At 39.8% G+C, this 15,036-nt stretch overlaps 1 protein-coding gene across 2 annotated transcripts in view; it reads left to right on the top strand.

Annotated features, from left to right (window-relative positions):
* The first annotated feature begins 1,647 nt into the window (after positions 1-1,647).
* LOC124221313 (uncharacterized) overlaps positions 1,648-15,036 on the top strand; it is a 54,505-nt gene continuing 41,116 nt past the window's right edge. The window contains exons 1-2 of one of the 2 annotated variants that reach the window (XM_046631198.2): positions 1,648-1,847; positions 1,912-2,039. In XM_046631198.2, coding sequence (XP_046487154.1) covers positions 2,005-2,039 — 35 coding nt within the window. In that variant the 5' untranslated portion in view covers positions 1,648-1,847; positions 1,912-2,004. Of the gene's footprint in view, positions 2,040-15,036 lie in introns of both variants that reach the window. The other variant, XM_069137014.1, reaches the window with a different exon arrangement.

Here is a 15,036-nt window from a genome sequence, read left to right as displayed (position 1 = left end):
CGCAACAGTAAATTTGTAGAATTCACGCCATGTCCTTATTTCTGCGTAAAATGAAAATTTCTTGGAGTATTTTTGTTCAGAATTGCGTATAGAACGGGGCTGTTAAGTCGGACTTCGATATTCGAAGGTATACACGTCAACGTCGAAATCGAGCAGGGCATGATGCACCCGCTTAATCGCTTTCTTCGCCACAGCGCCGCACAGGTATGTGGCAATTGCAGATGGAATTGTATACTGCAAAGTGTGAGACGCCCATGCGCTGTGAAATGGTTTGAATGATCGTGACACGTATAATCTGACTGCATGCACGACGGCAAACGTACACCCATGCACTATGCATGCAGAGCGTATATCCACTATATAATTTTCATTTACCCTATTTAGAGTTGTGCAGACCTCGGCGAGGCCATCGTGCCATCGCACATACCTCGAGCCCTGCACTCCATCGACTATAGCCAACTCTAAGTATGCATGTGTGGCTGCACTCTACAGTACAGACAGTGGAGGTCGGTGCAGATAGGTGCTGTGGTCGGGGTCGATATTGCAGGCGGGCGTTCACTGTACAGCCTAAAAAATAAGTTTGTCCGCGCATAGTTGCCGAGGTGCATAATGCGCATATAGGTATACGTTGGTGTCTATACGCTGCACTCGTCGTTTAGCTGTGTATATATCGCGATATCGGCAATATTGCCTCTATAGAATGTATAATTCAAGATGATCGAATATACATTTGTGATGTACGTTCGTTTTTTTCGGGTTACATTTAAGGATAATTTTAACAACTACTAATCCATATTCCAGTTCATTCATGTTTCATGGCCTCCCAGACTGAAATTTTAACGAGGTCAATGAACCGGAAGTCTCGCCGAATAACTGACGATTCGCGATACTTTAGTCGCATGAAATATGACGAAACCGCTATCGAACGATCAGTAACCATTCCAGCGGCATTAAATTTCAATATAATTGTTCGTCCGCAGAGGTAACCAGTTTCGTGAACACTGAAAACCAAAAAGTGGAGAGAATATCTTCCGCACTACGTACATGTACCGTAATTACATGTACCTGGACAAACAAAGACAGAAAAAAAGATACAGCCACGTTTCTATTTCTCCCTCAAGTTTATTTTATGTAACAACACGTTTCGACGGTGAGTCTGTTGTTTCAATATGAAAAATGGTTTTCGTTTGCCGCGGAGATGAGAGATTGGCTGGTAATTGTCAAAAAACAAAAAAAAAAAAAAAATCGCCGACAAGAAAAGAAAAGCGTAACTGCAATGCATTATGGGAAACAATTGTCCCGTATACGTATATGATCGCCAATAACTCTATCCGAACTGCATTACAACTCGACGAACGTCACTCCGCAGAAACTCAGAGAGCACCTAAACCTGGGTTGATTGATGGGCAATCGGTAATTTGAATCAGGTAGAAACGGAGAGGAATACGATCGCGGAATGCCCGGGTGGCAGAGCGGAGGAGGGAGGAATATCTCGTCGGGTTCCGGTCGCTCCGTCGGTAAGGAAGAGGCGGCTGGGCCCGGTTGGCTTGGCAGTCAAGCAAGTCGCTCCGACTCCCCTCCGGAGAATCGTCGTCCTCGACTGCGCCGCGGCGCCGCAGCCACACTGACGAGCGGACGGGCTGTTTCGGGACTTCAGTCTGTTCAGGTTGACGATTTCAGGTGGACGATAGGCGCGGACGGTCTGCCGCCTCTACGAATAACCGACTTTTCAACCGGCGGTCTCCCGTTCCACGCCTTCCGAGTCGAAAACTACATTTTCAAACGAGGCGCGGTGCAGCGCGCGGATTTTGTTTCGGATCGGACTTTGTCGAGTGATTACAGCTACGGTATATCCGAGTTGGGAATATATATATATATATATATATATTTTTTTTTTCATTTTTACCTAAGACCGGTGTTTTGAATAAAACTGGAACATAAGGAGGGAGGGAAAACAGTGTGCACCCCGTGAAGCAGGAAGATCACGATATATGGAACCACCCCATGGATAGTAACATGTCTACAGCCTTCGCACATCGGTATGATTACACGTCGATAGCATTTTCATTGATCCGACTCGTTTACAAAGCTTTGAATTTTACTGTATAATTATTATCAGTCCGAATGATCATTTTCGAAGTTTTCGTTTGAAATTTAAACTCCGTTCGGTAATTATCCTGAGTTCACCCGTCCTTGCAGAGCTTAGAATTTTTCTCTTCACTGTATACAAATTTCATATTATTGAAGTCGGGCACAAATATGTAATATAGATATATACATATATATAGGCGCGGAATTCAAAAAATAATATAACATATATATATATATATATATATGTTATATTATTTTTTGAATTCCGCGCCAAGATTTATGCAAATATTATCGTACAGGTCTATTCGCTCTGTAGAAAAATTGTACGGATTGCTGCACGTATGTATGGATTTTGGGCCGAGTCAGTGAAACTTGCGCAAAATTTTTCACAGCCGTTCGGGATGCCCGGTGTGTCTATGTATACATGTATATATGTATGTCATGTATCCGCGGTGCGTTGATCCTCGAGGCGCAATGTGCCGGTGCCAACAACGCTCCTGCGCACTGTCTTACCTTGGTTGGATATATTACGCGTGCTAATTTAATCTATCCGCACGGGCACGAGAGGCTCGCGAGCATTTGCCTGCACACGTATAAATCTCACATGTATACGTAGCACAAAGCACAAGTGCATTTCTTTGGATGTTAACGTGCACCACTGTTGCAGGCAATGTCGGCAAAGTTGTAATATCGCTAATAATACTTACAGCCAATTAGTCATTATAATCCCAACATTATAATTCAGCTTCGAGCCTGCAGAAGCAAGTTATTTCGCGGCTGCAGCTGCCGCCGTTGCTCCCGTTCCAGCAATTATAACTCTTATTGTGTAATCGTAGAGAATAAGAAAAAAAAAACAAACGTTGAATATGAAATTTGCAAACCCATGTCGTTTCTGCGGCTGCACTGCAGCAAAGATGGATAAAATATCAGAGGATGTACACAGCTAGCTTACCGTCCGCACCTGAAACAATCGCTCGTCGCTTTCTTAACTCTGAAATAGTATGCTCGTCTTTCTAGTAGCATCATATTATAGCCATGCAGCGAAAATTTTGTCTTAACAATTTTCTGCGAGTGGATCTTTGCAAGCTTCTTTCGTTTTTAATTCACAGACTCGGCTTCACCGCTGGCGTTGAAACTTGTCTTGATGGTTAATGAGAGCATGTTTATTTTCCGTAGTTTAGCTTGCGAGTCTATAATATACCGCATGCACAACGGTGTCTAAATTCGCATGCTAAACGACATAGTCGGTCAGCAATTACCATCGTTAAGGTAACCAGTATAGGAATTAACTTCGAGGAATGAGAAAATTACATACACATTTGCGTTGCAGTAATCTTACGAGAAAATTGATTTATTAGAATAAAAACAGAATGAGTAAATGATTTACAAAGGGAAAAGTTGTTTTAACTTATATTATACGCTAGTGGCTGACGAACCATAGTTCTACAGAAATAAATGAATAAGCAGTTTCGAAAAATATAAATCGGTATAAATTATCGTAAGTTTACTTGGTCTACCCCTGTTTCTAGAGTTTGTGACCGCAGAAAAGAAACTTAGATTTTGAGAAATAATTCGCTGGCAACTGGGATGTTACAATTTTAGTTGGACTGATTTCGTACTGTCAAAAATAAAATTCCTACCTTTGCGAAAGTACATCGCAGCTAAATGATCGAAATACATTGAATCTGAACTTGGAACCGTTGCTAATTGTCGTTACTTTGTCACTTAGTGTTTGAATAACTAAATTTTGGAGACTATGTAACAATCTTTACTAAAAATTGACTTACACTCAGATAGTACCAGTTGGGGCCTATTCGTCGAACTGACAACACTCACTAAACAACCAAGTGTGCGATATCCTAGGACTAATCGAAAAAGCGAACGCGGGTTCGTTTTAGACTCCCTCATTGTCAGAATTATAGTTTTGGGCGAAACAGGTGGTCCGGTCGAGAGGCGCAGGTGACGACCAACATTGTGTAATTTCTTATTCGTTCGTTCGGAATATGGTTGGAGCAACGGCCCGTATCGACAATACACCGTATATTAGTGGTACACATAGAGACACGTTATGTACCTAAAATTTTTACGTATTGTGCACATGGCGGTGGAAGACGGACTCACTCGTTGGAGGGAGGATGTCATGGGAGCGTATGCTTCTCGGGGCGGTCGATACACATGACGATGACAAACCGTGTGTAGTACGGGCGTGCATGAAACAGGCTCGCGAACCCGAATTTTCCGCATGACGCATTTCGCTGCCATGAAAATACGGAGGGTGCCTCCCGTGGCTTTGCATCACAATCGATGGGGGGTATTATCATCATTCCATGCACAGGGTGTCAATGGTCAATATTTACCACAGAATTCGACCTTATTCGTGCAGCTCATTTCATATTTCGCGGTGCAGTTACAAATTGGCTGAAAATTTGTGAAAAACTTACAACCACATGTATTGAAGAGATATAAGTTATTTCACATGTTATATAACAGCTTTATATACATATATGCGGTTCGCGACTTCCGTAGAAAATGTTACATACTAATAGACTTATAAAGAAATCACTGGGCATCGTCGTATATGTATGATGTTATTGCGAAAAAGTTTCTCATAATTATTCAGATATGTCGTCTCATTCATTTGCTCCTAGTTTATTTTTCTTCAAAACATTGTTCAACTAGGAAGAGCTGAGAAATTTCCGAGTAACTATGAAAGACATTGCCGAGAATTTAGAAGACGAGTACTCGAGTTCAATTATGTAAGTGAATTTTCACGTTTCCGTAATAATTGCGTCTGAACAATTACGCAGACTGTTCTGGAAATTTGTCGCGGTTGTGAAATTTCATGTTCCGGAGAAATGTTAAATTTTTCATCCAATGCAAATTTTATTCCAAAGTACGGTGTAAAGTCATTAGTAACATTTTCTCGAGATTATGATTCCGTATTCGCTTTCAATACGATTGCAGATAACTTTTAAACAAACGCCAGAGAAAATTTATACAATTTTTTTTTATAAATCGCGTGCCATTTATCTTTGATTGCACAAAATGCACGCTGCAGTTCCCCTTGTACAATTTGCTGAGAAACGCATCCTGCATTCACGAGAAGAAAGTGTGTGTATAAAATGTCACCTTAATTCTACGTAATTTCTGACTCAAGTGGGATGCTTCCGAGCGATCTCAGCGAGAGATTTTTCTTGCAGGGTCAATACACCACGAGTAACCCACACTGAGGTATATTATACGTACATAGATCCATATACTAGAATAGCAACGATGCAAGCTGCGGCTCACGAATTATAATCAAAGGATTGACTAATTTACCGCTATCTGTCAGATGTAGCCAGGGCAATATCACTTACGAAACCTGAGTGCAAAAGATGAATCACGAACGATCTGACTAATTTCTTCCCTTCTTATCGTTGGTCACCACACGTACAGCTGCGATTGGAATCTAAACTTTCAATTGCACGTTCGCCATCTGATGCGCGTAAGTAGATAGATCTAAAATTGATAGGTATAACTACGGCACAAGGATGATACCGTTCAACTCTGTTGCGTATCTTCGGTGGGTGGAGATAGATGATTTTTATCGGACTATCTGTGCGTACGCTGCATTGTCTGGAGTTTTGTTTTCCCGACGTTTAGTCCTCTCGTAGATACCGTGATGGTAGGCGTAATAATTAATCAGGCATGGTAAAGACGGTCGGAGATTAATTATCAGCAGAACAGGAATTATACGCTCTTAATAGGCAAATTCCGAATGGCTGTATACTAGCGGTCCAAGACCGGTTTCAATCGATTTATTGTCGCAGCGCGATAAGACCTCTCGCAATGTTTGCTGGTGCAGTATACCGGTGAGCTAGTTCTGCACATCAATTCTCATTACTTACTTTCAGCTCTGATTACTCGCACTTTTAGTCCTGTAAAATAACTGTCGAATGAAATATAAGATAATACATGGAAGAAAAAAAAAAAAAATGATCAAAACAACGAAGCAAGAACAGGGTGAAAAGAAACTTTACAACTTTATAACGATGAAAATTGTTCAAGTATATGTGTATGTATGTACTTAGCTTGATGTTATGATGCATGCTCCGGAGAAAGGGATTCCGCTATTTTGCCTACTGCGCACATACATAACCTAGCAGCCATAACTATAATGCGCGTGAACCGCGTTATGGATTAATTAATTTTTACGGCATAAGCTTTAGCGAGGGATAGCGAGAGAAATTATTTTCTCGCGCGCGGTTTTACTGCGTGTTATATTTGAAACATTCATACCCAGTGTCCAGAAGTGGGGTGGTTGACCATTGCGGGTTCCCGACAGTGGCGCCATCTGCTCGCCGTTTCGGTGGCGTTTCGGAATCAATAAAGGGGCAGTTCCCATGAGTCACGTGTGCGTTTTTTTTTTTTTGCTACCTCATCCAGTCCTACGCCTAGCAGCTACCTGTTATCTAGGCGGATGTCGATATAGCTTTGAAAGAAGGAGAGGGATATATTTTCTGAGGGGTGAGAAACGTGAGGATTGGCAACGTTTAGAGGATGATATACGTGTGGAAAAAAGGGCGGTTGCTTAATTGCGCGTAATCAAACGTTCACCGCAATCCTCACGTTGCGACAGCTCTTAGGACAATTCGAGCTGACTCCTCACAATAGGTGTACAAGCTCTTCAAGTATCGCTATAACCTACTCCTCATTACAGAACAATAGAAAACCATTATTTATCCTCATATAGCGAATCGTGGACAAACGTGGCTGCAACTCTCCTAATACAAGACTCGTACATTTTATACCTACCAATTTGCGATTGTGCCGCGCGTATCTAGCGATAGAAAATTTCTTGTGCAAGTAAAGTTTGGGCGAATGAATTGGTTATAAACAATTTCCTCTATCCTGCAGAGCATATAATAATGCAATCGGTACATAATTTCCGGATGGTAAAACAAAGTAGCTAGTACACGGAGAGTTTCTATAATTATTTGAAGAGATGCGATCTCTGAGAGATACGGATAATTGCATTGTCGGTACTAAACTTCACATATTTTTTAGACGTTTCGAAAAAGGTAAACCTCCCTGTATTAGGGCCGCTTTACACTGCCGCTACGTTCGTGTAGGAATGTTACTCAAACTTTAAACTACCAACGCAAATTACTCTTTCTGGTCGAAAGAGATAACGCCGAGTATAGCTAAATATCTTACACGCCGATCTTCAAGGTGGGATATTATTTATGCACGGTAATCATACTCTGTCCGATGTATTCCAGGACCTAGTCAGCCACAGTATTACCGTTGAACCGTAACAATGGTTGCAAATATTGCCGATCATGCAGCTTGAATCTTTCTACTTGTTCGGTTCTTCATTTTGCTAATCAAGTTTTAAACTTCCTTGTAATTCAAGGCGTTTATCTATGCTGGGAATATTGTTGAGGCGCGTTAAGGTAATTGTAAGAAATAACGATTGCAGTATTTTTCCATCCAGGAACGAAAGTAGGACTTCAAGACTAATTAAAAAGAAGAACATATGACATATTTCAAAGAGTAGAAAACCTGTATGTGTCTCTGGAAAAAAATACGAATATGCACTGGTTATATATATATATATACATATATATATATCAGAGATAATATTCCATCCGAAAGACTTTCCTTGCGAGCGTTAGTCGCCAAATGACGACACGGCTGACTACGCTCGAATCAACAAACTAGAAATGTTGGCTTGCGGCTTCTTCAGGGTTCAGATAGTTCCCGAGTTTAAGCGAACAAGAACGCTTTCCCTTGGCAGCGTCTCGACGCGACGTCGGGAGTAAATTCGCCATTTTTTCCCCCATTTTTTCACAGTCTCTGACTTTTTGTCGCCGTACTTTTCAAACCGAGCGAAGAGTCCTAGATCGGCAACTCATCCTTGGGGCACGTTGCACGACTTTTCTATACTTCGTGCAACGCTGGCTAGATTAGCCTTCTATAAACGGTTCACTGACTCTTCTCATTGTCAGTCTAAACTCTATGCAACTTAACACTAATTCTTGCCGATGGAAATGACACGGTCACACTTCAGATTACCTTTTCGGTACGGTATTTCCGAAAAGTTCCAACAAAACTCGATCGAATCTTGAATATTTTAACACATACTCAATTGTCGCGTACAAATGTAAATATGAAAAAAAAAACAACTTCTCGAATGCTTACGTACAACAGTATGTTACCATGGTTCACAAAGTATGCAAATATTTCGCACAATCATACAGTGTTCTCGAAATCATTAGGTTTCGCACTTATGGGACGAAGATGTTGCTAACATTTTCTCAGTTCGGCGCGTTGATAAATATGCTGACAATATTCCTGAATAGGTTGAAAACGAGGTTAAAGTTCATAACGTTACCGTAACGATGTACATATTTTTAGAAAATCTCTTAATTTCGCAACTTTGGGGTTATCTGAAATGAAATGAACCATTCTACAGCATTGCGAAACCAACGTTTTGTAAATTGAAATCCATCGAAGTTATTCTGATATTGCACCACGATGGTGATTTTTCGTTCAGCGTTTAGTAAAGTTAGCGTCACTAAAACTTCAACCACGTGATCGGGGATCGTATTCAATCATCGCTGATTGATGCCATCATATCCTATCCTTGAAAATGAGACGATAGCCTATTGAAATACTCGCACGTATCGCCAATTTGCTGTTTTTAATTTCGTTATTCTTTCCTTATTGCAAAACGTCGACTCAAAGCTTTTCAGCAATCGTTACCGAAACGTTCTTATCGTCTTATATCATCGGCGAAGCAAAAGAAGTCAATTCAAAGGTGTAGTATATGTATTATACTGTTTCTATACGTCCAATTTCGAGAATACGACATCCGGTGGTTTGGAATGTTTTTTGAACTGTCTATCGAGCAGTGTGACGCACATCTCATTGTGACGGTACATTCATGTGTCATTCTATTTTTATTGTTTGTAGATGTACAACAAATGTTTGTACATACATGTTTACAGTTTCCCTGTTAAAGGGATAATACGTGTACGCTGATAAAAAAAACGATCACGGGTAATGCAGCTCGATTCTACTTTATGCCTGATTTGATCCAAAATACCGTAGTCTTCATCATTTTCACGCTTAAGGTTACATTCTTGGAGGCCTAGTCAAACTGCGAATGAACTTCTTCCCGCACGTATTGCGGATCACAATACAATGAGGTAAGACACGTAATCTCAAACTGGAATGCCTCGTAGATTTGTCATTGGAAAATACGTCGCTGTGAAGGTGAAGTTCAACTTGGAATCACCTTTTGCCATTCGTGAAAACAATTTCGCATCCTGCCGTTTCCGATCGGTGATCCACGTCTTAGATTGAGATAGAGATCGGTAAAAAACATTCTACAGAGATTGATGAGAAATTTTTCAACCCTTCGTAAAAAACGCCAAAAACCCCTTACAGCTCAAGTTTATAATTTTTGGATCGTTGACCGTCGTGCGTCGGTTTGATCTTTCTAATTTTTTCCAAAATTTCGCACGGTATATATAATTCGGAATATCAACTTTTTATCCGAACTTCAAACCACGGAATAATTTTCGAAATCGTCGGCTGCTACGGTTGGTTCTTCTGCTTTTGCAGGCATGTAACGTAAGCGACTTGTTTATCACTTTTGCGTGCCTGTCCCTCCTCCTCCTCCTCCACCACTGCCTTTTCATAACACAGCCCATCTAAAATACATTCGTTATCACTACTGCGTCGGAGTTTCATATACCTGCCCGTACATGCTCACGTAAATTCCCCGGGCGATAAAGGTTTGGTGCGTAGGTGGTACTTACGGCGTAAAACGCGGCATTATATATATATATATATAAAATATACATACATATATATATGTGTATGTATAGATGAAATTACACTTTCGCGTAATAGCAATTATTCACTCACTGTTACATCGGTTCATCCGTGTCTTCGGATAATATGCCTATGCCATGCCAAAGTGCGTACCCCGAGGCGAAGAAGACGCGATACTAACAAAGGCCTAATAGATACACCGTGAAAGTGTACAGCGGTACAAGGGTATACTTATGTTCCTATTCACGCTCGTGTATCATGTATGCCCAGGTGTTCTTTCAAAGAAATAATACCAGCATCCTCGATGCTGGTTATAAACGGAGCCAAGCATTTTCTGTCGCAAACGTTCAATGTTTTTTATTTGAAAATTTTATTTCAGTTACAAACATTAGTTCTACGAAGTGAATTCCAGGTGGATAGACGGTGAATTGGACATAAATTCTGCACCTGTAAAGCGTACACCGATTTTTCTTACAGGTTGAAAAATATGGTTAGAACGTACGGGTTAAAGGTGGCCTAAAATTCGTACTTTTTATTTATCTTATTACGAGATGGTCGTGCTTTGAGTATTTATTGATGCGTTATATTATTACGCTACGAAGATGTGTTTAAAAATCGAAAAATATAAAATACTGGTATTAAAAATAAAAGTTTAGATACACCGATGCTTCATTTCAAATCCATTCGAAAACGTTGAAATTAAAATCTAATAGATTCGTTTTGTATTTAAATTTATGGCTCATTTCATTCGGAAGGCTTACGGTAAATAAAATTTAATAGACGTCGGTAAATAACATAGGTCTGTAAACATTTTTTTTTTTTCTCCTTCTTTTTATTATGTGTAATTATAATAGATTTGATACTCTGGAATCGAAATATAGTAATAAAAAATTCGTAACACGTATACCTTTCATGTAATTTTTTTTTTTAAATTGAAACGCTATTTTCGCTCACAAATTATAATCAAGAACTGACGATAGCTGCAACGTTTATAAAAAAAGTTATGAACCAAAAAAGTCTAAACTTTAAAATCGTCAGAAAATATATCTACTAGTATAATTCTAGTCATTTTGTAGTTTTATTTCTTTTCGTACTGCGTGACATAAAGTCACAATGAGAACTGCGCCGGGGCATGCATAATTGGTGTGAAAACAATGTTAGGCGATATCTTTCTTTCTCTTTCCATCGGTATGAACTGGTTTTGTATGTACAGATATTATCTAAACAGATTAAAGTAGCGACAATGCAAAAAAAAAAAAAAATAAAAAAATAAAAATACAACGAATTATGAATTATGAAAAAAAAGAACATATTTAGTATATGTATACGTGACAGCAAAAAATGGAAAGCAGATATAGACTCGACACATTAAAACCATATTCATATACTCATATCTGTAATGTATTGTTTCGGAAGGAGAATTTTGTTGCAAACCTCAACCGCAAAAAATCAATTTTACAATACCGTGGTGATACTGATTACAATTAGGAAATGGCATTATTGAATTGACAACTGAAATACTGGGAAAAACATGTCTCACGGATCGCTAGAAAATAGCGTTCTGAATAAAATGCGTCATCGTAGAGAAAAATCCAATTTTGACCTATTTTTAAGTAATTTGAAAATAAGCATCGGTACCTAAGCTCTTGTTTATGATTTCAGTAATTTCTATATTTTTGTATTCTTCAAGAGTGTTTCAAGCTTACGAATAGAACAATATCATAAGTATTCACGGTAAATCTTGAATCTCGTCGTAAAATTACTAAAAACCATCGATTTTCGCTCGACCAACATCGCACGTTATATTTAACAAAGAACGTATGCAAGAATCGAGTGCATCCCTGGAGGCATAAGGTGTAATCGGGATTACTTAAGTTAAGACGACTGGTGCCGTACAGCAGTTGTATAAGGACCCGAGCGTTCCTTTCTTGGGCGTTGAGACTGGGCACGTGATGTGAACTCGGCTCGCAGGTGAAAGAAAGTTTTCCTCTGGAATACCGGGCGTACAAACAACGTACGTAGCGTACGTATAACGTACATATAATATGCATGACGTACGGACATTTTCCTACCCGCCAACTTTGCGCCGCGGATAGTTTTGGTAGCCGGCGCGTTCTTCGCGCGCGGTTCCAAAGGCGACGTCGTAAATTACATGGTAGATGGTACTTGTAGCAGCGTTTCCCAGTTAGACGTGCACGCAATTCCCAGATAATTTATTGTCGCGCAAGCCGTTAGTCACCCTCGGCAGCAGAAACTGGCTTTGCAGTCTGCACGGTTAAAACTCAAGTATATTGATAATAATCTATACAGAGAGAAGACATGCGGCCTTGTGGGCTAGGTCAAATTTGCAGATCACCGTACGATTTATAAATTTTCGATCACGGATGTCAAATCGTACCTCTGCGCTACCGTGTTACTTCATTTTGCGATGTTTCTCGTAATTTTATTCCGCAGTATATTATAGTCAGACTTGTCGACTTTGCATGAGAATATATTTACGATAAGCCTGTAAGTGATATAAAAATTACCACATTCACTTACATTCGTCGATAGTCTGTTGTAGCATGGTTCGCGTTATTTTAATGAGCCCTGATCGAGTTCGCGACATGTTGAACAGTCACTGTACGGTGAAATTCTTCGTCAAATCTTGATAATTTTCATCATGTTCGAAAGGTTTGACAGTTGCTAATGTTACGCAATTTGAATTTTTTAATAATCTTCGATATCATTCGTAAGATAAGAATCAATAAAATTGACGCCTGAATACTACTAGACAATACAAAACGTTTTTTTGAGAACTGATAATATTTTCTGAGAAAGAAGATTTTGACTGATCTGACAAGGAATATGATTTTTCTAAAACGGCCTTGGTGCATCTAAATGTCATTTGAAAGATGCGACTTTCTCATCAGGCACACGCGTACCGCAATACATGCGTAAGTACATAAATTATGCCTATAATCGTGGTTGAAACTCGCGTCATTTACGAAGCTTTTGCAAAAAGTGTAAAAGGAGGATATATAACGTAGGTATACGTATGTACGCAGTCCGTATACCACAAATGTACGCAAGTTGTACAAGTGTGTAAAGATGTGTAATAAGGGGAATTTGAAATGCCAAGTACATGCTAGAGAGCGCTGCCATGGTGCTGGGATTCGAGTGCGTGAGAAACCTCGGGTAGTTTAACCGTGCGAAGAAGATGGTTGCATAATTAAAGATTGCAGTATCAGGCCAGAGTTACATCAATCCCTCCTGCGGTATGTGCTACGTTTGTGATTAATATTCGACATTTAAGGACATTTCTCAGGCTTGAAATTTTAACTAGCCCACAATAAATAGATTTTCTGAGATAAAAATATTCACTCTTCACGCATTCGCATTTTCACTGTTCCCTCGCTAGGCCAACAGTTCGATTTTTCTAATCAGTAGATTCGGTATTAACTGATTTCCTGGCGCAGTAGAAGGTCGTAATGCACCCGGCGCGATAGCGAAAGACGATTACGTAGTCAGGGGGATTTAATCGCAGTTCCGTATCGATCGACCGGGTCGCGTGTTGGATTAATTCAATATCCGATTTGGTTAGCAGTACTGGAAGAGGAAATTACTGCGGAACTTCTATTAGTGGAACTTAGCTACGCATTAATCTACGCCCAATTATGAGACTCGCGAAAATAGTTCGCAAGAAGAACATTCCGTGATTTTTGAACTCGCTTAAATTCCTTTCAGCGCCACGGCTGTCTTCACTGGACCGGAAATTTCTGATCGCAAAACATCCGGCTTATTGTTAGTTCAGCTTGCTGGCGGATACTTATGCCGTGGTATTCTATAAACGGACGGGCATGGAGAACTCAAGAAATCAATGCAGTTCCATTCGAAACGGGTGTGTTTGCTAGAGTAAAAAATTCAGGTGGACGAACAGGTTGATTCAATGTGCAGGAAAGTTTGTTGATAAAAAATATGAATCGTTCGAAAACTGTTAAGAAAATCTGTATGGCTGTGTACTGCTTCGTTACTTTCTTGGTAGTTAATGACGTCAAGTCGTATAAACTAAAGTAAGATGTGATTATCGATTATTTGCACACATAGTACGTATACATGCGGTTCAAGGCATGTTGCCATTATTTTCTCCGCCTATTGCTTTTAGATACAAGAATGTTTTTTGACTCAAGTTGCGATTTGACTCGAATAAGGTGAAAATGCCGAAAGAATCACTTTTCAAATCACTAAACTTGTAAAACAATCTGCATAAAAATTTTCTGTATTCAACGATCGATTCAACTTATGATCAAGGTCGCAATAACCAGATCATCTGCATGAAAAATTGGCGCTTGTTCATTTCCTGTAACTGTAATCGCTTATTAGATTCTCATTATTGAAACTGGTACCGTTTCGGCGTGGCTCTTCAGGAACCGAACCTACTTTTTGAACACTCAAAATCTAGAGACTCGGACAGACTTATAATTTGTATAATACTTTCTAGTAAGTAAATCCATCAGTAGTATAGCTGAATATTATGGCGGACGCAATTTGCTCGCTGAAAAAAAAAAGAAATTCCTTTAACATCGATTCCAGTTCATTTGACTCAACCTGCACACGTTATTTGATCCAATAACACATAGTTGGCTTTACTACATTATTCATTTTTAGTGAAGAATTTGCCACCAGAATTCTAATTGTGTGGAAAGAATGAAACAACCAGTAGATCCCACCGCTAGTGATTGAAATTCTTCAAAACAACTATAATGTATATTGATTGTGAGTTGGAAAATTGGAGAAACGTTAATTAATTACCGCCGATGAATGTAATTCCAAATTACGTTCGGTATTAGTATTTCACTGAACGTCGATAGAAACTCGCCCACGTTTCGTATGCAGTAGCAGCAGCAACGGCAAATACGCTGACTGGGAGTGATGGTTACGGTATGTTTTGGGCAGCCTGTCTCTCCCAGGAGGTTAGTGAACCAACCTGAGTCGACTTTAGAAATGGTCTGCTTGCGCAAACAGTTACTAATTGACACCTCCGCCGGACGACGGCCGTAAAATCCATCCTTCAAAACCAGGGTTAACAAATTTCTAACCTGCAGGTAACACCTCAAAGCCGGCTTTGTGGTGATCGGT

The sequence above is a fragment of the Neodiprion pinetum genome, chromosome 6 (genome assembly GCF_021155775.2).
Source record: "Neodiprion pinetum isolate iyNeoPine1 chromosome 6, iyNeoPine1.2, whole genome shotgun sequence".
Taxonomy (NCBI): domain Eukaryota; kingdom Metazoa; phylum Arthropoda; class Insecta; order Hymenoptera; family Diprionidae; genus Neodiprion; species Neodiprion pinetum.
The sequence above is the reverse complement of the archived record's forward strand: the minus strand, read 5'-3'. Positions and strand labels throughout refer to the sequence as shown.